The sequence below is a fragment of the Musa acuminata genome, chromosome BXJ3-6, assembly GCF_036884655.1.
Source record: "Musa acuminata AAA Group cultivar baxijiao chromosome BXJ3-6, Cavendish_Baxijiao_AAA, whole genome shotgun sequence".
NCBI classification, from domain to species: Eukaryota; Viridiplantae; Streptophyta; class Magnoliopsida; order Zingiberales; family Musaceae; genus Musa; species Musa acuminata.
The window spans coordinates 18,782,898-18,809,577 of NC_088354.1; the positions used below are offsets into that span (position 1 = coordinate 18,782,898).

Sequence of the window (26,680 nt, forward strand, 5' to 3'; positions counted from 1 at the left end):
AATTCAAGCGGCGTGATACTAATTGCTCCACCTTCAAGTCCAGACTAGCAACAATACCAAGAACAACATGAATAGAAGACATTTTAACAACAGGAGAAAAAATCTCTTCAAAGTCAATATATTTCTTTTGACCAAAGTCTTTCACAACCAATCTAGCTTTGTACTTTGGTTGAAAATAATATTATTGAGTCTTCAACTTAAAAACCAACTTGTTCTTTAAGGCCTTAATTCCCTTTGATAGTTACACTAAATCATATATGTGGTTCTTCTGCAGAGCATCCATCTCTTCCTATATAACAACTAACCATTTCTTTTTCTGCTCACTTTCAATTGCTTCCTAGTAACTCTCTAATTCATCTGCATTAGTAAACATCACAAACTCATTTGTAGCATATCTTTTGTAAGGTTTACGTTGTCTAGAAGATTTTCTCAACTGACGTTTTGTGGGAAGTTATTCTCTAACTTTTTCTTGCTCAACATGTCTTATAAGTAGATCAATATCGGACTCTACACCATCTTCCTACATATCTCCCCCATCACCATGATATACTAGAGGAGTAATTGGGTCACAATCTGCTAATCCTTCTACAGAAGTCTTGGTTGGTGCCTTCTTCTTTAAATCCTCAAAGGTTTGATCCTTAAATAAGACCACATCTCTGCTTTTAAACACCTTCTGCTTTTCTGAATCTCAAAGCCTGTAACCAAACTGATCATGTGAGTAGCCAAGAAAAATACATTCTTTTGTCTTACCATCTAGCTTGGACCTCTCATTGTTTGGAACATGTGCAAATACACAACAACCAAACACTCTCAAATGCATGTAGGAAACATCTTTCTATAACCATACATGCTCTACAACATCATCATCTAGGGTTGTATATTGTGACAAGTTGATCACATCAACTGTAGTCCTCAAAGCCTCATCCCAAAACATTTTAGGTAGCTTAGCATGTGAAAGCATGCATCTGATCTTTTCCATGATAGGTACAGCTCATCCTCTCTGCAATAGCATTATGCTGAGATGTACTAGGAACTGTCATCTCATGTTGGATGTCATGTGACCTATAATAATCATTAAACAATCCTGTGTACTCATCACCATTATCTGATCTTATGTATTTCAATTATCTTTTTGTCTCCCTTTCAACTCTAGCATGAAACTCTTTGAAAACATTAATAATATAATCTTTAGTCTTCATAGCATAGGCCCAAACTTTTCTAGAAAAATCATCTATAAAAGTGACTAATACCAGGAACATTAATAGATCCACAAGGAGTTTTTATCCTCAAAGGACCACATACATCTGTATAAACACGATGTAAGGCATGAATTTTTCTAGACAAAGTAGGACTAGCAAATGAAACTCTATGTTGTTTACTAGCCAAACAATCAATACAAGGGTTTAGATGTGCACCTCTGAGATATGGCAATACATCTCTCTTGGAAAGAGCTTGCAGTCCCTTCTCGCTCATGTGTCATAATCGCTTATGCCACAACTCCATACTGAAGTCTTTCTCTATAGTATTTAACTGCTCACCACAAGAATTGGCTGTAACTTATATAAGGTATGACATTTCTTTCCACTATCTATAACAAGAGAACCCTTACTAAGCTTTCATTGCCCTCTACGAAATATGTCATCATAGTCTTCATCATCTAACCTTCTAATTGAAATTAAATTTAGCCTTAAGCCAATCATATGCCTGCATCAACTTGTAACCAATGTTGGTCTTTATGTTGATATCACACATGCTAATGATGTCCGTCGTGCCATAGTTACCCATCTTGATAACACCAAAATTTTCAGACCTATAGGTAGCAAAAAAACTCTCTCTATAGTGTAGCATGATAAAAAGCACATGTATCAATCACCCACTCAAGATCCTAACACACATAAGAAAAAATATTATCAGAAGGAGACAAAATCAAATAATCACCGCCCACTATAGCTGTAGTATTATCTTTTGACTCTGCAGACTCCACTTCTTTTCCTTTTTTCTTGCTCTTCTTAGGTTGCTTGCATTGGTTCTTATAATGTTCTTTCTCACCACAATTATAGCAAATAATATCTTTTCTTGATCTTGACTTGCTTCTACCCATGCGTGAACTGCTTCTATCCTTGAACTTTGACCTTCCTCTGTTTTCTGAGATAAGTGCCTGTGAATCATTTTGAGATGTTGCTGAATTCTTTCTTCTTAACTCCTCATTCAACAAACTGCTTGTTATTTGACTCATAATGATAACACCATCTAGTGCAGAATTACTGAGGGAAAACACCAATGTCTCCTAACTTTCTAGCAAAAAACTGAGAAGTAACAATGCCTACAACTCATCATCAAGAAACATTTTCATAGAGGATAACTGGTTAATGATACTCTGCATTTCATTCAAATGCTCAGCAATATAAGCACCCTCTTTATATTTCAAGTTTACGAGTTTTCTAATCAAGAAAGCTTTGTTACCAGTTATTTTTCTTTCATAGAGACTTTTCAACTTTTTCCAAAGAGAATATACAAAACTTTCAGTAGAAATATGGTGAAAGACATTGTCATCGAGTCACTGTCGAATAAACCCAACTATTTTTCGATCTTACCTCTTCCACTCATCATCTGTCATAGTTACGGGCTTTGCACTATCCCCTTGCAAAGGTCTATACAAATCTTTGCAATACAAGAGATCTTCCATTCTTGGTTTCTATATCATCCAATTGTTTCTATTCAAGCTAATCATGCGAGAAATACTACAAGCCTCCATGTTCAAACATAAAAAATTAAATCACCAAAACCCATACTAGTTGATGGGATATAAAGAGAAATAAACTTTTGAATACGAACAAATACAAGCAGGTCGTAACACGCAATGGAATTAAATGGAAATCACAATCAAATATGACACCGAGATTTACGTGAAAAACCCCTCCAACGTAAAGGATAAAAATCATGGGGCAAACCAAAAATAATCTACTATAAGAATAATGAATATACAAATCTCAAAGTCTTTTGTCCAAAACCCAAGTAACAATCTCAGGAAAATAATTGGGATACAAGGATTCCATCACTGTACACAATATCTAAATTCCTTTCAAATAATCACAGAAAAAATCTATTGTAGATTTGATCTAACCTGAGATGAGAATACTGCCTGAATGATTGAGAACAGTCTCTCTGCATTGTTCTTATCTTCTTCCCTTTTCTTATCTTATTTTTCTATCATTTTCTCCTAATTTTTGAATCAAATTACTGTTGTAATTTCCTGCCTCGTTATAATAGTTTTTCTCCCTATTTTCATGGTCACCGTACCCTCCTTATTAAAGCCCAAACTCGTGGGCTGTCAGCCGAATAAAGACTTGGGACAGCGACAAGTGCTGCATTCGGATGATCCTGCAATCAAGAAAGGAAGCCGAGGTCATGATAGGAAGCCAGGTCATGAGCAATGCTTGGTTCCTTTATCTATTCAGGACTACTACAATATGAGAAGACTAGTGATGAGGCCGTGTGATCTTAAGGAAAACTCATCTTTTACTAGGTATCGGTATTATTTTGCTGGGTGATCTGCGAAGCTAAAATTGAAGCTTCAGAATTGCATTCCCAAGTAATTTATGTATTGGAATGTAAACTTGCTCAACTTGATCATTTCTTCTGTCCTCTCTTCCTACTTGGGCCATTTTCCCATACTATTTAGCTGAAGATGCTGGTGAACTGAACTGAACAAAAAGTGACATTGAAATCTAAGGTGGTTGACAGATGTTGTGCTCTTGGTCTCTTCTACAGGTGAGGGAAGATTCGATTGTTTATGATCTCAAGTCCTTGAAATATCATATTTTCCTTCTTTTTTTTTAAATCTTGCTCAATCTTGTACAATATGAAATATTTTTTAATTAATTATTATCTGTCAAAGAAGAAAAAATAAATATGTGTCAAGTTCAGCAACTAAATACAACAATCTCAAAACCCAATAATGAGGTTTACTTCCTTTGCTAGTATATATCTATAACAACAATTTGCTTTTCTCCCTCACCAAATTTAAAAAGACAAAAAGAAAATTTGAGATTAATAGCAACATTAGAGACGTTCCAATGAATTAGCATAATTGGATTCAAATCTCAGCTTTGTGCCATAAAGGCAGAAAGTGACCATTTCCTAATGGTAACTCTTTTATCAACAGATGTAAATTATGGTACTCAGTTTGACATTTAATAAAGCTTCTGCACTTGATCAGAATGCTCATTAACATCATTATTCTGACTGAAAAATTTACATGAAAGAGAGAAAACAGGAAAAAAAAAAGTTAAAAGTAATAAACTGAGAATGAGTAGGGAATAACAAATGTTGCATCATCTCTAGGCTATAAAAATTAGCAATAGGGTTTCATTAAGGTTTATTGAACCAAATCAGGACAGCTCATAATATAATGTGGTTTGCTATACAATCAAACATGAGATCATTTGATGCGAGTTCATCTTTTGAATCTGTTGCAAATGAATCATCGGTTGTGATATAATGACAACTCAATTTCATTTTTTTGATTTTGACAACAAACCATAACATGGTTGACAAATCTGACTCCTATTTGTGAATCTGAGAATAAAGGTAGGAAGCAGAATTGTCAAGCTACATATCTTAGCTGACATATTGCTTCTGGAGAAGGTTGGCACAGAAAGTCAAGTCAAACCGCACTTCAGGAGGGTCTCCTATGCAATCAAAAACTGCATCTGCTGTCACAAAGTTCTCTTCGGCTGTGTATCTGTAGGCAACCATAGGAAGCAGATTTAGACAATTAGATTCAAGTTGAAAATTTTGTTTACATGTCTAATACAACAAGATGCACACTTTTGGTTATCATATCTTTGGAAAATTTGCTTGTGGTAACTAAATATAATAGACCTATTACACAATGACTCTATCCACAAGAGTAATTCCTTTCGTCACAACACTAAACTTAGTTCCTTTGTACAAATCTGATCAAATTATAGACATTCAATTTCTAATGGAAATGTGGGATTGAAGTTTATAAACCAGTATGATTAGATTGTTTGCATCATTTCTCGATGCTAGTTCAACAGTCTGGTAAATTTGCAAATGAGGCAAAAGAAATACCAATTTCCTGCACCATGTATTTCTTGAAAGAAGAAAAGCAATGACCCGCACTGAGTAGGCTGCAAACTTGGTTACTAATTGTATTATCTAAGCCTTCACCCAGACCCTGGATCTTTATTTAGATAAACCTATGAATTAGACTGCCCCTGTGATGGGCCACTTGAATATGTAAAACCAAGTACTTCAGTCATCATTAAACAATTATCAACTGATGTAAAAGAAGATATTTTTTACACATTATAAATGTCAAAATCATTCACTAAAGAAATAAGACCACTAAAATTTTGTTGGTGCAGCAGAACAAATTTAGATGATGCCACCTGATTAACCAGAAAGGACAGAGCGAAGGGAGAAAAAACAATTTGAAAAAGATCAAATGCTGAAGGACTTCACTGAAAGTTCTTTAGATTCTTGAATAGGTATCAGTAACATGGACATGAGAGATGATGGAATAGGTTTTCTGGTAGCTTCCTTTGCTGATTGGCATACTATGATGACCTGATAGATTCAAAAGCTATCATGATTACTTAGATATATAGAATTTTATTTAAGCATGGCAAATAATATATTTGTGTATTCTAGTAGGCTAATCCTCCTAATTTCACAAAAAGGAACCAAGGTTTAAAATGATCAGGCCTATATTATTTTTAGCTTGAAACTTAATAATTAAGATAATAAAGTCCTACTTTCTATTCTCTATCATGAATTTTATTGATTCTATAATCTGTTGCCAAAACTAAAGTAACAAAAGCAACACCGTGAAAATAAACTTTCTTACCCGCTCTTTGTTACTATGCACGTCATCCCAGCAGCTTTGGCAGCTGATAGACCTATGGCACTGTCTTCTACCACAACACAGCTGCAACGTAATGGACGCTAAGCATGATAAATCGACAATAAGAAAAATTAAAGAGTCCTACTTGTTCAACTGAAACATTTACAGAAGACAATGGAAGGAAATTAATTGTGATAATATCCAAGAATGAGTCTACTATTCTAGGTTAAACTATAACAACTTGAGCTAGATGAGATGAGCAAAATTTTCTCATAAATTGAATCAACATACATCTAGCTATGTAGGACTAGGTGTAAAATGACAATTTACATATAGTATCAGGTTCTTATTAAACAAGGAAATTGCATGATCTAAAATGGAATTGGTTCGAGGATTCTTTAAAAAGATTGAAAATTTATCAAATTTAAACAGCTTTCCCTCCTGTTCTTCGATGGAAGGAAATACAACCAAGGCACAAGCGATGACCATGCACATGCAGGCCATGACATGACATTACAAGTGCATGGGATGTGGAAGTGTGACTGCAGAGCATGCAACTTTTCTTCCTCCAACTTAAATTACCAACATGGACCTACATGACTAATCAGGAAAGCTTGAAAGGCACTATTGGATAAAGTAGTATGACTGCACTAACACAGCATATAATTGGTGGATTCATACCTCCTGTGAGAGTAGGCCCAGCAGCTATATAAACACTGCATCCTACAAAGATATCCTGTAACCTCTAGACTATGAGAAAGGATTGTAAAAGCTTACTGGATATTGCTACTACCAAGATACGTTTCAGATACATGGCATATCTTCATTAAAATTTTCAAAATAATTAATATTATTCAGTTACCCTAGGAATAAATACTTGAAAGATATTTTGTTGATAAAGGTTTGCTTACTTTAAAATGTGATTTAGCTGGTAAACAAGATGGATACGTGATTTTCTTGAGTGGGGATGGATATGTAATATTAAATATGTTGTTCAGTTTCATCTGTTTTGAGCAACACATTATAGTCAATGTAATTAAAACAATAATCTTTTCTTCTAACATTGTAAGTTGTTGTTACCTTCTCTGTTTTCTTGTAGCCTTATTTTATTATAAATATGATACATTTTTTTCTTAGTATACAAGTTAATAATATTCAGATTGTTCTTACATGCCATGTTCTATAAGTACATATTCTTTAATGAAGTGCATCATATTTAATTGTCATGTATCAAGTCATACCTAGATGGATCTACACCAAGAGTTTCAGCTGCTAACAAGTAGATGGCCTGTCCAAAAGAAACAATAAGCAGTTTTAACAGAATAAGCCACTATAAGGAATTAAGGATCATCATCATGCCTTATAAATTGCAAATATATATTTTGGTGGTAAGTGAATTTTATTACAAGACCAAAAAATAGAAATTACAAATGCAAATATTTTTTAAAATCAAATATGCATAAATTTGAGACAATAGGAAGATACCTATATACATGCTTTAAAACGTGTAGGTAATCTTTCCTCTAGTGAACTATATTTAAGTATAAAAAAAGTGGCTGCCATATGTAGTCAATTAAAGAAATGGTATAGGGCATATGTGGGTCCACATGTGGGTGCATATGCAGTAGATATTATAACATTCAAATAATATAATCAAAGGTATACATGATTAGGACATGGAATGATACAAAGCATTAAATATAAGATCCCTAACAAAGGTTTAATTATTTATAGTTTTCTGTACTAACAAAATAATAAAACAGTAGAAAAAATAGCACTAAGAAACATAAAGTACATATGATGATCACATATTCATGCATATGCAGACCCCATATGCAGATAATATTTACAGTTGTATATGCTAATTTTCTATATGAAACACATAAGTGGCTGCATTGCTACAAACAACCAGATATGTAAAAGCATAAGAAATCAGATCATACAATGAGAGGGCACAGGCCCTATGCAATGTGTTTATATAGCCACATATGTATATAAAGCCACATATGTGATATTTTCAACAAATATTAGAAGTATCAACTTTCTTAAGAGCAGTATCTTAACTTGAAACTCATGGATTTAGGCAATCATTTTAGAATATCTACCATTGAAAAGGAAAACAATGTTCAGCAGACATGGCATAAAAATATCATGTCTTCTATTCAACAACAACAGAGGAATCTTAAGAAAGAAATGCCACAGATAGAGGCAGGTGACTACCAGGGAAGTAATATATGATCTACTATATGTCAAAAGCTTCGGTTATTCCACTGCTATCTTCATTATAAGAAAACGACCAAAAAGCAAACATATTAAACACAACAGAAAATTAGTTTTAAAGGTGCTTGGAGGAAACAAATAAACTCACAGTCATATAAGAATGTAAATATCCTTTATCTAGATACTTTCAGAGCTTAACTGAATTATGGTTTCTTTTCCTGTTATATATTTGGATACCTAAAGAAGTGAAAAGTTTTTTCTAGTCTCTGATCCAGAAAGAAGCCGACCTGAGAAGTTTATGCAGAAAACATTCAAAAATAATGAAAAGAAAATTGATGGTTCAAACAGTGACTGAATCTATAATCCTAACTTAGCAAAGTCAATGTATCTCTACATCATAATATATTTACCATTAACAGAATAGCAGAATAAGAAATAGCATACCGGATCAGGCTTTTTGCGAGGAACAACATCTCCAGCAAATATTGTTATCTTATCTGCTTTATCAGGGCCTAGTAAAAATGAAACTATTGCTGCAACCTGCATTACACATGCATGTAGAATTTGTCACTTACATCACATGAATTTAAAGAAGCAACAAAAAACTTTTTCTTCAATATCTTTTACTTTCTTGAAAATCATAATGCTTAGGCAGGATGGGAAAAAATATGTCAACCATGATTTGCACTGAGAAAGCTTACAGAACTCTGGGTACCCAACAGTATTTTGAGGGGAATATATCCAGAAAAGCAAGACATAGTCCATTACTGAATTTTAATGATGATGGCACATCAAGGTTCAGAAATAATATTTTTGTATTGTAATAAGACTCATAACAAGCAGTGATCTCGATCAATATCCATTGACTATTTATTTTTTACTGAAATTGATATTTTCTGCAGGTGATCGAGTGAATTAGCAAGTATATCTGTGCATTAAATTTCATGAATGACATTTAGATGATGATGTGACGGTAATTCTGAAATATATTACATACCGCCTTCTCATTCGAAGTACTACATACAGCAACTTTTACTCCTTTTGCTAGAGCCTCATCAATCAACCTACACATTGCAGGAAACTTATATTATAAATCACAGATTAATCAAACTGTTATTCTAGATTAAAGAAGGTGACAATCTGATGTTAAATGAAAAGCAAATACCAATTTTCATTGCAGTTTGATGGCATTTGCATAGATATAAACTTTAGGGGAAAGGTTTTGTATAAGAAATTTTTTATGTTAATCCATAGCATTAACCACATTAAAAAAACCAGCTATCATATTTATGTTTAAATTTGAGGCTGTGTATTAGACACAGATAAGCTTCCTTATACATGAAAAAACAAAATCATTAACAAGCTTGCAAACTTGAGCAATAAATATCTTGGTTAACAATCTAGAAGAAACTTTTAGCCTGGTAAAATTGAAGTTATAAGAAAAAAGTTAGGAAAATAATTATCCAAATCTTTCAGGTTCATGTGTATCAAATTTTCATTTAGTTTTCTTTTATGGTTCTTTTGGAAACTCTTATTCAGATGCTTCAAAATAGTCCCTATTAAGATGATACTGCAACCATTACAAAAGAATGAATGTTAAAGTCACTCAGTAAAGAAAAACATCCAAGGTGCCATTTGAAGTTCAGTTCATGTAAGAAGTTATAATGTAACAGTTACTTGGTATTTTATATCCACCATAAGCATATATCAAGAAAATCAAAGTACAGAGAAGGCTAACTTCCGATTGTTCATATGCTCACAACCATAACTGGAGTCATCAACCCCCTAAAGTTTGTTATGTATGGAGGAATATATTGCGTAACCGAATCCTCAGCCAAGACAAGGATGAGGATTAGAAGGCAATTTGTCAATCATTTTCAGAGGGCCTGCATTGCTCCCCAAGTGTAGTCCATCTGCTTGTGTGAAGTGTCATTGTTGTCCTCCATGACTCCCTCTATTATGGTATACCATAGAGGATGTTGGGGTCGTAGAGACTATCCACTAGCACCAAACACTGCTTCCAAATAGCTGATGGTGCAGGGGTTCAGTAACTCACCACTCCACTATAACCACTAGTGACCAAAGCACTTATAATGTAGACCATTCAACTAGCCAAGGAACACAATTCCTGGCTTGCTAAGTCTTCTAGTTGCTCCCTTAAACCATCCTCCCTTCTTCATTTGGTTCATAAGATCATCAAAGGAACCCCCACTTGAGTTCAGTCCTATGCACCCTTCACCTTCAGTGCTTCCTTTTCTTGCAAGACCCTATGGAAGTTCTCCTCCCTCCAACAAATGGTCCAGCTAGCTCCACCACTGGAAGTAAGGCAAAGTACCATATTGCTGCCAACTAAGCTACCCACTTCATCTCCACATGTCAACGCAATAATAGAGTTCAGAATTTTTCACATTACTTGTGCCCGTGAAAGAACTAGATTGGTCTAGAAGACCTGCACCCCATAACACATGTATCAATATTTGTTAAGACTCTTCAGCAGTATTAACGATTTGAAACATTTAATTAACAGTTGTGCCGATAATATCAAATATGCTAATGATTAGATAACCACATCTATGTCACAAAACATATAGACCTTTCTACAAAATTAAATCTTAATCATAGTTGATGTTGTTGTAGTGGGCTCTAGATTATACTAGGAAGAGGATACCAAAATCATATGCCTCATTGTTGATGGACTACAAAACCCATTTCCCAAATTTCCACATAAATTTATTGTCTGATCAAATTTCCACATAAAAACAAAGTTTTATTTCTTGCTCCGATACAATATTTTTTGGTAATATACCGAATTGTAATACCAGTGTGCTAGGTGGTACACCAACCCATCCTGTCCAGTATCACCAAAGAACAAATTACATAAAAATGGATACTAGATCATATGATCCGATATCATTCCTTAGACTGGTAAACAACTGATTACTGAAATCATGATCAAAAGAAATATCATAACCACTTTAGGACTGAGAAAAAGAATATATAACACAATGTTTCCGCTCTTTTCTCCCTCTCTTCCAACCAAGTTCAAACCAAGGTTCGCAATACCGTACCGTACCGGTATTTCGACCTGGGCTCGGTACCGGTATGGTACGGTATACCGAGCGGTACACCCAGGTGTACCGAGCGGTACACCCAGGTGTACCGAGCGGTACACCTGAGTGTACCGAGCGGTACACCTGAGTGTACCGAGCGGTACACCTGAGTGTACCGAGCACTGTAGCAGTGCTACAGTGCTATAGTACTTGCTACAGTACCTTGGACCGGTAACCGTCGGTCCGCGTACCGAAAACCTGTCGGACCGGTACGTACCGCCCGTACCGGGCGGTACGACTCAGTACGGCAAACCCTGGTTCAAACCCTTCACCTGTCACAGATTTAATCGTAACACTACCAACAAAGTGAACAAATCCAGGTCACATAACATAATCTTACTCAAAGATTCTTAGCTATCTATAAAATTAGCTGAAATTTGAAAGTTACATAGGCTACTAGCTTCTCATCTAGGTATCCATAGAAATGTTCAATGTCATGCATTGTTTACAAAATAATACCCTTAATAAGTTGGTAGAAATCAAAACAAAATTAAAACTTCTCTAACAATCCATAAGAAACATATGCCAAAAATATGTGATGCCATTGATTTTATGGAGATAGTTATGTGTACAAAAGATACAAGTCAACTACAATGAAAATTAATGCTATTGACTTTGACGATGCATAAGATCAAAAGAGATACACCATACTATATTCTCTATTCAAATATATATCAAGTTGGATCCACACATAATAATAAATAGTTTAAATTGTTTCAAATTACTGTACAGCATATTAGAGTAGAAGCTCCATATTTTCTGACCTTTCAACACCAGGACGAAGTGGAAGCAGCTTCTTCTCAATAAGAGCCATAAATAATTCTGTCTTTCTCTTGTGAAGAGAAGCTATAAATTCTTTTCTTTCTTCTTCTGTCTTTGGGGCTTTAACTGGCCAGCCCGTCTTGTCAAAATATGCTGTCATTCTAAGAGAAATAACAAAAACATGAATAGCATAAAAGATTAGATATAACATTGAGCCAAGGATGTGTCAACTTTTTTGCAATTTTTTCCATTTTAGCATTGCGTAGGGTTTGTCCTGTTGCCACTTACAAAGCCCACTATGGATTCACATGCAATTGCCACTATCATATTTAGGCACTAAGGCCCAGGGACTCCAACCAACTAACCACATCAGCCAACTTTTGTATTAATTCAATTATAAGCCACTTAAACCTTATATGATATGAAAGCACTTGGGTCCATGATCATATGTGTTGCTCCATATGTGTTCCACATGCCTACTCAACAAAACTAAGTTTGTTTACTAGACTTACAATGCAAAGCCGTAACAAAAATTTCAGTGAGACGTTCAATGTTGGCAGAGGAAACTTGTCTCCACTAACTTTCTTAACTCCATACACACTATGTATAACAAATATCGACCTTGTGTTCCCTCTAAAATAATGTCAAACTTGCCTTAACTTGGTAACTACTATAAATGTTAAGTAAACTGAACAAGCAGATAACCATAAACTATCAAATTGATGGATGATCAGTCTAGGCACTTAAGAAAAAGCCAGTAATAGAAACAAAATTTCACCTCTCCTTCCCACCACCAATCTTGAGTAATTCGCCATAAAGCTGTACATCCCAACTGACTCCCAATTCCCTCTGCAGCCATAGCAGTCAAAATAAGAATTTTCATGCAACTGAATCAGATCCACTGCCTAGAATTTGTCTGGTAAAGAGGAAAAGGTTACGTAAATTAGAAAGGATGGAGATCAATAGCCAAAATTTATTTGATTTAATCATAATTCACTGTGTAGCTACTCTCACTGCCTCCTTGAAAATAAGACCTATTTGACAAACAAGCAATTTCTCGACACAATTAGATGAACTCAATCCTATTGACCTCGAAAAATAGAAGACCCACCTCAGCAAAGGTCTCATTGAACGATATGCGGTGCCCATCCTTCTCCGTGTCGACGAGGACACCATCACAATCAAAGAGCAACGCCGCAGGAAGAGGGAGCGACGACGACGACGATGAAGAGGAACAAACCACAGCTTTCCGGCCACTGGGAGCGACCAATACACTGCCCCACCCAGTCTTCCTCAGGGAAGAGGAGGAAGACGGTCTCCTCCCACTTCCATTGAGGAACTTGGGAACCGGCAAAGAAGCGTGGAGTGGAGCGAAGGAGAAGGTTTTCTTTGGTACTAGAGACGAGGAAGCGACGGATGAAGCAGAAGCAGCAGCGGCGGCGGCCATCGAAATATGGTGGCGGTACCTCGTGTGCCGTGGCTTCAGAAACGGTCTATCAACAGCAATAAAAGCTTATCCAACAGCCCGCCACAAACCTTTTATATATAGCATTTTAACCATCTTCGTTTCTCAATAATTTTTTTTAAAATATACATTTTCAAGTTTTGTCGTGTCTGCAGTTTTTTAAATTTGATATCTTCCTTTTTCTTCTAATATCTTAAATACCTTTCATCATCGTCAATATTTCTTACTTCTTTCAATCACGATAATAATACTTTTGATCGTCGCCATCTCTTCTTCCAAATAAATATTGCCGATCATTTCATATTTGCTCTACTTTTACCGGGCTTCAATCATTTGTAATTGGCTTAGTTGTGTCTTTGCCTCGACCATCCATATCATCATGACCCTCATTGTTATCTATTTTTATGGCTCATGTATTTTTTATTCTCCACTCGTCTTACTCTAAATTTATTGTCTTCTACTTCGTCACCACTTAAATCTACTGCCTTTGTTGTGCCATGATCACTTTCTTTTCCTCCCTCACTTTGACATCTATCACTTCAACTCCACTATCATGTATATTCTCATCTCAATTGTCTATCATGACCTTGATTAACCTTTGTGTTAGGATCGAGAGCACTAAGAGGGGGGGGGGGTGAATTAGTACAGCGAAAATCTTTCAGCGATTAAAAACGAAAGCTGCGTTCGTTCGATAAAAACTATTTTGATGCAAAAGCCGATTCTAAGATTACTTATGATTAAGTGCAGTTTACGTCTAAACACAGTTTGCGTCTAAGCGCAGTTTGCGTCTAAATGCAGTTTGTGTCTAAATACAGATTACGTCTAAGCTCAGATTGCGTCTAAGCGCAGTTTGCATCTAAGCGCAGTTTGCGTCTAACCGCAGATTGCGTCTAAGCGTAGTTTGCGTCTAAACACAGTTTGCGTCTAAGCGCAGTTTACGTCTAAGCTCAGATTGCGTCTAAGCGCAGTTTGCAGTTATAAATGGAATCAAAACGTGAACGTAAACTGCAAAGAAACTCGTTCGTAAAAGCGTAGAAAACAGTTTGCAGTTATAAATGGAATCAAAACGTAAACGTAAACTGCAAAGAAACTCGTTCGTAAAAGCGCAGAAGATAGTTTGCAGTTATAAATAGAATCAAAACGTAAATGTAAACTGCAATGTAAAGATCGTACGAAAACACTGATTTACGTCTGAATGCAGATTCAGAAAGATCAGAACTTAGAAACTTGTTCGTAAAAGCGCAAAGAGCAGTAGCTATGTAGGAGGTTTGCAGTAATGATAAAGTGCTCAAAATAAAAGCAAACCAGAGATTTAGAGTGGTTCGGTCAGTCTTGACCTACTCCACTTTTGGCTTCCTCCACCGACGAGATCACCGACGTCAACTAGAGGCCTTCCTTCAATAGGCGAAGGCCAACTGCCCTTTTACAGTTTCACTCCTTTTGACGGGCTCAGGAGACAACCCTTACAGAACCTTTCTCTCCTCTCTTTACAACTCAAGACTTGAATAACAGAAAGAGGAGAACTTTTGGACTTTACACAAATTTGAGCTCTTAGAATCACAGAAAAGATCAAGAATTCGGTGTAGGTCTGTATTTTTTCAGTGCTGAATGGGTGGGGTATTTATAGGCCCCAACCCAGTTCAAATTTGGAGCTCAAAACGATCAAATCCCGAAATTCCGGGATCAGGCGGTTGCACCTCCTGACTGGAGAGGTTGCACCGCCTGGCAGAGCTCGAAGACTGAGCCTCTGAGCGGTGCTACCTCTGTCAGGGGCGGTTGCACCTCTCTGCCAGAGCTCGAAGACCGAGCTCAGGCGGTTGCACCGCCTGACTGGAGAGGTTGCACCGCCTGGCAGAGCTCGAAACTTGAGCTCTGGCGGTGCTACCTCCTGACAGAGGAGGTTGCACCACCCAGTCTCGCTCGGAGACTGAGCCCTGGGCGGTTGCACCTCTTGGCTGGGGCGGTTGCACCGCCCAGTCTCGCTGGGAGACATAACCTGGGTGGTGCTACCTCCCTGCCTGGGTGGTTGCACCTCCCACAGCAACCTGGGTCCGAATGGGTTGAACCATTCGACCCAATTTGAGTTCTTCAGGGGCCCAATTTCCCCAGGATTAAGCTAATGGGATCACCTCCCATTTCTAACTTAATCAAAGTGCTAACTACGATTATTTCCTAAGACATATTCTACAGCTTGCTTCGGTGCGTCACTCGCTTCTTCCGGCGAGTTTCCGGCGAACTTCCGTCGATCAACCGATGAACCCTCGGTGATGCTCCTGCAGACTTCTGGCAAACTCCTGGACTACGATGATCCACTTGGCAAGTTCCAACGAGCTCCTTTGGCAAGCTTCTGGACTTCTCGGATTTGTTCCCGCACCTGTTTCTCAAACAATTTGCGGACATGTAGGAGAATGGATCTGGCATCCATCTTTTCATGTTGTCTCTGTAACTCAGGAGTCATAGAGCCCAACATATAGTACTGAGCAAGAGTGGAGTCATCAATGTACTTCACGTAGCGAGCGATCTCATCCTCGCTTGCCCCTTCTTTGGGCGTAGGCATCACTGTATTAAGGACGTACACGATTTTCTCCGCCGTGAGAACAATTCTCAAGTTACAGAGCCAATCCGTATAATTTGGACTAGTGAGGCGGTTGACATCAAGTATGCCACGTAAGGGATTTGAAAACGACATTTTCCAAAAACTAAAGATGCAGCAGAAATGAGTAACATGCAGATTTTGCAAAAATAAACTATCAAGATATGGACTTATATCTTAATATGCTCCAACTATTTTACTAACGAGTCACACGACACCCTCAGCACATGAAACGGAAGTCTCCGGCAGACTTCTAGTGGGGATCAGGATCCAATCAGCGTCTTAGAATAACCTCGAGGGACTCGACCAATCACACTAAGCCTAAAAGGTAGGCAACTCTTGCCGATCATAACTCCTTGTGATTCCCGTCCTGGTCGACCTCCGAATCACCATGGTCTCGAGAGACTTGACCAACCATGATACTCGGTTAAGTCAACACCTTCGTTTCAAGATGAGTCTGATTTGATGATATACCCTTGAGGGACTCGACCAAGCATACCATGCCCTCAGGTCACCGGTGACATCTCTATGTCGTAAGCAAGATAGCGAATCGCGATATAGGTGAGTCTCGAGGGACTCGACCAACTCAACCTACACCGGGAATCGGTTCCTACTTATAACGATGGAAGGCCACATGGGTCAATCTAATTGCCTCACGTTTACCGACTTAATATTATCGAGAGAGATGTTTCTATGATTTGGTCTCCTAATATGACATGTCACACATATACATATTTAATATATATATCTACATCGCATGCAAATATATATACATATCTAGTATGTGTAAAAGTAATCACACCAGATGATCATGGACCACAACCTAATGTGATTAGGCCCGAGTCAGTAGGCCTAATCACTCACATCAAGATCTATGTGTGCAACGGTGCATCTCCATGCCCTGTGATCATCCATCTCGTCCTCGTCGGTTCCGTCGACATCTTGATGCATCTTCATGCATCGCGATCATCCGTCTCGTGGGTCCCGCTATCGTATCCACGCTCCCGCTGCGCCTTCTCATGTGATTACAACTTAATCATAGGCACGCAGGCCCGACAATAACCGAGAAATATAATGGAGGCTCGCAGACCTCAATAATATTAATTACAAGTACACACATCACACGGTCCATGATCATCCGTCCACACTTCATACATCACATGTATAAATAATCATCATCATGTAGGACTACTAGATAATAATAAAAATAATAATCAACTAAACTTTTTAATTAATTAATATTTTCTGAAATCAGGGACATATAGGGAATTTCTCAATTCCTAAGGGTATTTTCGTAATTTGGATAAAGACAGAAAATGGAATTTTTCAAATTCATAGGGGCAAAATTGTCTTTTTGCCCGCAGGCGCCTCTGCCCGCAGGCTGCCAGCCCCGCCGGACGCAAGCCTACTGCAAGCAGGCAACCGGCCAACTATTGTAGACGCAGCTCTTGTGCTGCCCGCCTTCGGCTACGTTGCACGCACGCAGATCGAGGGCAACAACTGTTGTTGCCCTTCCTTGTTTTTGCATCAACAATTTTGACGTCAAAATTCTTCCTAAACACAACACACACAGTTCAAAACCAATCATTCGCATGAACAACCTAGCTCTGATACCACTATTGGAAAATCTTGGGGGCAACATCACATGTGCAGCGGAAGAACAAGAAAACAAAATCCCCTATTCCCAAAAAGATGTTCGTCGTCGTGCGAAGATTGGTGCGCAAAATCCGCGAAACTCAAAACTGTGTATAGAGTATATTGTGTTACCTAGGGAGATCGTATATCCCTGTTTCCTTGCAGATCCTTAGGAGAGGGTGAAGGAGGTCAAATGTCCTCCTCTATAGTGGTGATCCACACAGTAAGGTTGCGACGACACTCCTCAAAACTCCAGGCCTACTCTGAGGTGGAGAGGGAGAGGAGAATAGGAAAGGCAAGCAAAGACTCTAGCCTATGAGGCTCTGAATCCCTCCTATTTATAGAGGTCCCCTGTCAAACCCTAATGGGTCCTCCCCTAGTGGGTATTGGATCTGCATCCAATAAGACAAGGGCTCCATCGAATATCTCATATTCGAACCTCTACTCATCGCAATGCCTACCATATGTGTGTGACCCTCTAGGCCCAATATCGAGCTGGCCGTGAGTCATACCTGTCAGAACTTCTTCTAACTCAGTGAATTATTATCTCTGTAATAATTCACTTGACTCATCGAGTACGGACGTACTAGGCCACTACGCCGTAGTCCCCAGACGATACAGGGGAATCCAATCCATTGGACCTGTCTGTCCTCAATTACCGTGTACCTATAGTCCCTCACCCCTCTAATATCCTAGAGACCATATATCGAGCATGGTGCTGTCAGACCCATACGGTTTCTACTCGAGTCTCGCTCTAATCGGATTCTCCCGGAGAACTCTTTCTCTCTCAACCCGAATGACCCTGACCAGGGATTTGTCTGAGCAAGAACACATGGGATATTCCTCTCATGACGCCGAGAGTGGATGATCCTCTATCAACACTCAATAGCCCTCGTAAGGTTGACTACCACTCCCAATGACGACCAACTATACTAGATCTGGGACAGCCAAACCTATAAGTCTGGTATCAAAGAGTGGAGCACTCATACAGGACAACCTTGGTGTCTCAAGTCTAAGGACCAGATACACCACTAGGACTACGGAATCGATGTCTGACAATAAGGTATCATCAACCATCCAGCATTCCGTAAGCGGATCAATCAGTGAACTCATTCTCCAATGAGCACCTGTACTGTATCCCTAGTGTCCCTACACGAGTAGCTATGAGACCAGCTGCATCCATCATATGGACGGGTATACAGCACACCACTCTGTCCGGTTATCACGATGTCCCTCTCGAGTAACCTATGACCGGGATTATTTAGGATATGTGTTTAAAGGTGAATCGATCTCATTATCATGATCTCATCACGATCTGATTCCCATTACACAAATCCAAGGACATCACAATATATATATGCACATATGCAATAGTTATAAAGTGATATACGCCAAAATATAATAAGCAAAAAGATTCTGTATCAAGTCGTGCCATCACTCACGTGATTGGCTTGTTGGGCACATATGACTAGCAATTTTGATATCCCTCTCGAGTAACTTATGACCGAGATTATTTAGGATTTATATTTAAAGGTGAATCGATCTCATTATTGTGATCTCATCACAATCCGATTCCCATTGCACAGATCTATGGACATCACAATATATTCATGCAACATGCAATATAAAGTGATAAAATATCAAATAATAATAATAAGCAAAAAGACTGTGTATCAAGTCATACGTACCATCACTCATGTGATTGGCTTATAGGAAACCTATGACTAGCAATCTCCCACTTGACCTAAAGCTAATCACCTCTGTATCTGATCCCCATCAGACCCTTGTAATGCTCAAAGATAATATGAGACAACGATTTTGTCAGTGAATCTGCGATGTTATCTTCGGATGGAACTCTTTCCACTACTACATCTCCTCTGGTCACGATCTCTCTGATCAGGTAGATCCTCCTCGGAACGTGCTTAGACTTCTAATGAGACTTTGGTTCCTTTGCTTGAGCAATCGCCTCATTGTTATCGTAATATGAGGGAATCGACTCTTCGTTGCCCAGTATGACTCATAGATTTCTGATGAACTTCTTCATCTAGACTCCTCCTTTGATGCCTCTACTATAGTAATATACTACGCCTTTATGGTCGAGTCAATAGTAGTATCTTGTTTAGAAATCTTCTAGTATACTACTTCTTTCAAGATGTACACATACCCCGAATTCTACTTATTATCATCGATATCGGACCGGAAACTCGAGTATGTGCAACCTTCAACCCTAAGGCTACTACCTCCATATACTAGTAAAAGATCCTTAATCCTTTTCAAGTACTTAAGGATACACTTTACTGCTTTCCAGTGCTCAAAGCCTAGATCCGCTTAATACCTACTCGTGACACTTAGAGCATGCGGTATATCATGCATGATATATAGCATGACATACATGATAGACCATATCGCTGAGGCATAGGGTATCCTATCCTTGTTCGCCCTTTCTTCGGGAGTCTTTGGGGACATACTTATAAAAAGTGATATCCCATGTCTCATCGGTATAAGACCTCTAGAAAATTTTCATGTCAAACCTTTTGACAATGGTGTTTATGTACTTGGACTAGGATAAGCCAAGCATCCTCTTAGATCGATCTTTATAGATCTGAATCCCTAAGATATAAGATGCTTCCTCTAAGTCCTTCATGGAGAAGTGTCTAGAAGTGGATAGTATTCCTACATCATTCTCAATGATCAAGATGTCATCCACATATAATACCAAGAAGGTGATATCGCTCCTATTTATCTTCATGTATACACAAGGCTCATCTTCATTCTTAATGAAGTCATAAGATATAATTACCTCATCAAATCTTATGTTTCAGCTTTGGGAAGCTTGCTTAAGTCCATAAATGAACACAAGCAACCTACACCCCTTATCTGGGCAGTCCTTGGATATGAATCCCTTAGGCTCATATACACCTTATCCTCGAGGTTGCTATTGAGGAACGTAGTTTTCACATCCATCTACCAGATCTCATAATTATAGTATATTGCAATAGCCAATAGTATTCGGATGGATTTTAGCATGGCTATGGGTGAGAAGGTTTCGTCATAGTCAACACATTGCATTTGACGATTCCCCTTAGCCACTAACCTTGCTTTATAAGTCTCTATCTTTCCATTTTCTCCGATCTTCTTCTTGAAGATCCACTTGCAACCGATGGGTACAATACTCTCAGGTGCATCAACTAGGTTCCAAACCTTATTAGAGTACATGGAATCCATCTCAAAATTCATGGCTTCTAGCCACTTCCCGGAGTCTATACTCGTAATAACCTCCTCGTAGGTCTTAGGATCAATATCATCAACATCCTCTCCTCTAATATGTCCTACATATCTCTCAAGATGATGAGATACTCTGTCAGACCTATGTAAAGTTAGAACTTGTGTGCTAGGTATTTGAACAGACTCGGGCTATGGAGTGATGCTTAAGCTAGGTTCTCCAACCTCGCTCAACTCTATCATGCTCCCACTCTCCGCTAAGAATGTATTTCTTCTCAAAGAACACTACTCTCTTGGCTATAAAGACCTTTTAGTCATCGGGATGATGGAAATAATACCCACAAATTTCCTTGGGGTATCCCACGAACTTACACCGCTCCATTCTCGATTCCAACTTATCAGGGTTGTGTCTTCTAATGTGGGCAGGACAACCCCAAATCTTAACAACCTTAAGATTGAGTTTCTTTCCTTTCTATATCTCATATGGTGTAGATACTACTAACTAGTTAGAACTCTATTCAGAAGGTAAGCTACGGTCTCTAGGGCATATCCCCAAAAATGAGATGAGTAGGTTGGCGAAGCTTATTATGGACCACACCATATCTAATAGTATACGATTCCTCCTTTTAGATATACCATTGAGTTTAGGTGTATAAGGAGGTATCCATTAGGATCGGATCCTATGGTTCTTAAGGAACTAGGTGAACTCTGTACTCAAGTACTCACCTCCTCGATATGATCGAAGAGTCTTGATACTCTTTCCAATCTGGTACTCTATTTCATTTTTATACTCTCTGAATTTCTTAAAGTTCTCGAACTTATACTTTATCAAGTACACATGTCTATACCTTGAGAAATCATCAGTAAAAGTAATAAAGTATAAGTAACCACCTATGATATGAGTTGATATGGGTCCACATACATCACTATGTGTGAGTTCCAACAGCTCAATGGCTCTCTTACCAATTCCATTAAAAAGAGAGTTGGTCAGTTTTCCACAAAGGCAAGACTTGCAAGTTGATATGACTCATAGTCGAATGGATCTAGATATCCATCCTTTAGCAACTTTTGAATCATTCCCTCATGGATGTGACCTAGCCTACAATGCCACATGTATGCACTATTCACCTCATCTTATTTTCTCTTGGACACACTTACATTCATGATATGTAGAGCGGTATCTAGTATAAACAAACTATTATGCAATATTCCTCTCGTGATGATCTCATCATCTAATATTATTGAACAACCATTTTTCTCAAAAACTAATTTATATCCACTAACTATCAAACATGAAGTGAAAATAATATTTTTGATAATAGAAGGAATAAAATAACATGCATCCAATGCAATAGTAACTCCACTAGGTAGATGTAGGATGACCTTGCCAACAGCTACTATAGCAACTTTTGCTCCATTGCCTATCTTGAGGTCCATCTTGCCTCTTACTAATCTCCTAGGTCTTTCTAGAACCTACAACAAATTGCAAATATCATAAGTACTATCGGTATCCAATACCCATATGTTATCATAAGAGTGACAAATAGAGACTTATCATGAATGTACTTGAAGCTTCTCCAAGCTTCTGTTTCACCCTCTTTGCAAGGTACTCTTTGTAGTTCCTCTTCTAGTGCCCATCTTTACTATAGTGGAAGCACTGACCTTTATCATTTTTCGGGTTTTTCTTAGCAACTTTTGCTTTACCCGGTTTGCCCTTGCCCTTGCCCTTCTTAAGGGACTTTTCTACCTTCATTTTCTTTCTAGTCTCACTAGTATAAAGAACTGACTTCTTTTTCTTGATAGTACTCTTTGCCTTCCTCAATATATTGAGGAGCTCAGGGAGAGTCACCTCAAGCTTGTTTATATTAAAATTTATTATGAACTGTGAAAAGGAATCTGGTAGGGACTAAAGCATAAGATCCACACATAGGTTATCCTCTAAGACCATTTCTAGACCTGTGAGTTTCTCTATCTACTTAATCATCTTTATGACATGGTTCTGAACTGGTGTCCCCTCAGTCATCCTAGCGCAAAAGAGGCTCTTGGATATCTCATATCACTAAGTCTTTCCATGTTCCTCAAACAGTTTACGGACATGTAGGAGAATGCATCTGACATCTATCTTTTTATGTTGTCTCTGTAACTCAGGAGTCATGGAGCCCAACATATAACACTGAACAAGACTGAAGTCATCTATGTACTTTACGTAATGAGTGATCTCATCCTTGCTTGCCCCTTCCTCGGGCGTAGGCATTGAGATTTTCTCTACCGTGAGAACAATTCTCAAGTTGTGGAGCCAATCCGTATAATTCGGACTAGTGAGGCAATTGATATTAAGTATGCCACATAAGAGATTTGAAAGCGATATTTTCTAAAATTAAAGATGTAGTAGAAATAAATAACATGCATATTTTATAAAAGAAATAAACAAACAAGATATAAATTTCTATCTTAATCTACTCCCACTATTTTTTTTGGCGAGTCACACGACACCCTTAGCACGTGAAATAGAAGTCTCTGACAGACTTCTAGTGGGGATTGAGATCCAAACAACATTTTACTATAACATCGAGAGACTCAACCAATCACACTAAGCCCAAAAGATAGGCAACTCTCGAGGGACTCGACCAACCATGATGTTTGGTTAAGTCAACACTATCGTTACAAAATAAGTCTGATTTCATAATATATCCTCGAGGGACTCGACTAAGTATACCATGTCCTTAGATCACTAGTGACATTTCTATGTCATAGGTAAGATAGCGAATCATAACATAGGTGAGCCTCGAGGGACTCGACCAACTCAACCTACGTCGGGAATCGATCCCTACCTATAACGATGGAAGGCCACACGTACACCCCAATAATAATAATAATAATTATTATTATTATATCACACGTACACACACATCACATGGTCCATGATCATCCATCCACATCATACATCACACATACACATCACCATATAGGACTAATATATAATAATAATTAATTAAACTATTTTAATTAATTATATGTAGTATTTTGGGAACCCTTGTTAGGACTTTAGCTTGGAGAGTCCTAATTGAGAGGGACATTCATGTAAAACCTACCTAAGCCGACCCCTATTAAAGAGGTGAAGAGGCCGACTAGGGTTAGGAGGTTATTTCTTAGAGAAGAATAAGGAGTTGTAAAGGAATAGGAGTCTTGAATAGGAGTCATATTAGGAGTTGGTTAGAAGTAGGAGTCTTGAGTAGGAGTCCTATTAGGAGTTAGGGTTTAGAAGTCCTATAAATAGTCATGTATTCCTCCTCTTTTCATAAGCAATAGATGAATCTTTTCTGCAGCCTTTGAGCAGCAACTTGGAGGGAGGAACCCCTATAGAGTTCCAAGGAGGCCGATCCCCTAAAGAGATCAACCCCAAGTTTAGAATCTGCAAGGGTTCTAACACTTGGTAATAGAGCAGCATTCTTGGCGTCTCACTGCCCTTCCATAGCCATCCATCAACCCTCCACAGCCACCCAAAGCAATTCCCACAATTGCTTAAAAGATCGTTGCCAAATTCCGTTGTCATCTCCACCACCACGGATCATCCTTTGATCTCCCCGTGAATTGCAACAGGTTCTGGTTTTTTACCTTACTGCTGCTGCAATTAAGTTATCCTTATTTGAAAATCCTAAAAAAATTATTCCTATATTGCTGCATAAACTTTTCGTCATAAAGTTTTCATCTCTACGACGAAAGATACATTGCAGCTGTTTAGTTTGATCTTGCTACTGTGTTTTTTCTATCCAAATCTCTACGAAATTTTTATGACATCTTTGACATTTCCTAACAGTAGATTTCCTTTAGTTTTGTCAAAAAATTCTCAATATAAACTATTGATATTTTACGTCTAATCTGCTATACTTGAAAATATGCACTGTAAAATTTCAACCGCATAGCACTGTTTGTTTGTTCTTGATACTATGTTGTTTCTATCCAAATCTCTACAAAATTTTTATGATAGCTTTGAGACTTCCTAACAGTGGATTTTCCTTTGGTTTCATCAAAAAATTCTTAATATAAACTACTGATCTTTTACATCCAATCTGCTATACTTAAAAATTTGTGCTGTAGAAAGTTTCAACCGCATATTGTTGCCTTAACCCATCTATTTGCAATCTTTTTTGAATGAAATTTCTTCTACACTTCATAGATCATCTTGGATTCTATATAAGATTCATCTATTAAGGAATTCATCTCTAAAAACGATTTTGTGTTGTTGTAAATTTTTGTCGTAGCCGCTGAAATTTTTTGACAAGAATTCTACAATCGCAACTTACACCAATTTCCTTGCTATTATACTACCAAATTTTTCTTAATTAAATTAGATATCCTTGCTGTCATATAAACTGTGATTTTGCTATCAATTCCCTCCTTAATTCTCTCAAGTTTTTGGTGGAAATTATGTCGAGAAACTGTTGTTTCTTCGATGACAATTCTATTCTTACAAGACAGCACATACTTGCTGCAACTTTCACTGATTTCTATCAAACCTTTGCTACCATCTACCACAGATCTAAAACTTTCATCCATAGCCCTAAAACTTTACTAAACCACACCCTCAAACTGCACCCAAAATAGCCACAAAACAAGCCTAAACCGTAGCCTACATCCACCAATCCACCAACCCTTTCGACCATCACCTCTCTCAACCAATACATACCTTTAACCAAACAACAAAAGAGAGATCTTAACATCACAGATTTGGTGGCATATACTATGGCATCTGAGGAGGTAATCAATACTAAATTCAAAGCCTTCGAGGCGCGAATGGTGTTGAATCTCGTATTTTGATGATGAAACCACTTGATATGTGTTTATGATTTAAACTGCATTTTGAGCGATGCAGGTCTACTCGATCAGGTTTAGACAGTTGACGCAGGAGGAATTGACGTTGCGCCGGAAGAGATCACGTCAGGATATTGGATGGTTGAATGCTTCGGACGTCGGGCATCCGGCCAAGGAGAGCGAAATTGCGCCAAGGATATCGGGGTTGCGGAGGTCAACCGCCGATTGGGCAACAAGCCGCAAGAGAGGACGATGCACCGAAGAATCGGATGAAGCGCCAACCAATGACGTGTCGGGCAACAGAATGTCAATTCGCGTTGTAATAATTGTCTAGATCGGAGTTGAGTTTTGGTTTGTGTGTGTAGGATTAACTATGATAACGATGAAGACATAAAGCGAAACAAAGTGCTGGAGTCAAGCGCGAAGGATTCGTTGGGAGTTCGAGAGTTCGACGGAAGTCCAAAGGTTCGTCGGGAATGCTGCTGGAACTAGCCGAGAATGAGTAGGGAGCTTGCCGAAGGGTTTTTCGGAAGCTCGCCGGAAGGTTCGTTGGAAGTTCGCGGAGCTCACCAAGAAAGATCGAAGCTTACCGAAGAAGCTCGTTGGAACTCGCCAAGATCAAATCGTGAAGTCTAGGAGCTTGCCGGGAGTCCGCAGAATGGTTTCCGAGAGTTTATCGGAAGACCGTCGGAAGTTCGCCGGAAGCTCGCCGGAAGAAGTCTTGACTTATGGACTTTGTAATAGCTTAGAAAATGTCTTTAAATTCATAATTAGCACGTTAATTAGGGTTAGGATTATATGTTAATCCTATAACCCAAGTAGGGGTCAATTGGGCCCGAGTTCGGACTGGTTTGGGCCAAGTTTGGAGCCCAACCAGTGAGCTGAATTGGCCTAGGCGGTGGCACCGTCTAGGCTGGGCGGTGGCACCGCCCAGCACCCGAGAGCTGGGCGGTGACACCTCCTGGGCTGGGCGGTGGCACCGCTTGGCT

At 38.4% G+C, this 26,680-nt stretch overlaps 1 protein-coding gene across 1 annotated transcript; it reads right to left on the reverse strand.

Annotated features, from left to right (window-relative positions):
- Positions 1-4,341: 4,341 nt before the first annotated feature.
- On the reverse strand, positions 4,342-13,471 carry LOC135639372 (CBBY-like protein). The gene is made up of 8 exons (XM_065153109.1): positions 13,076-13,471; positions 12,743-12,813; positions 11,967-12,125; positions 9,090-9,156; positions 8,537-8,632; positions 7,114-7,160; positions 5,876-5,956; positions 4,342-4,744 (listed from the first exon to the last, which is right to left on the reverse strand). The coding sequence occupies exons 1-8, from the start codon at positions 13,409-13,411 to the stop codon at positions 4,621-4,623; spliced, it is 981 nt and encodes a 326-aa protein (XP_065009181.1). The 5' UTR covers positions 13,412-13,471; the 3' UTR covers positions 4,342-4,620.
- Between the last annotated feature and the right edge of the window lie 13,209 nt (positions 13,472-26,680).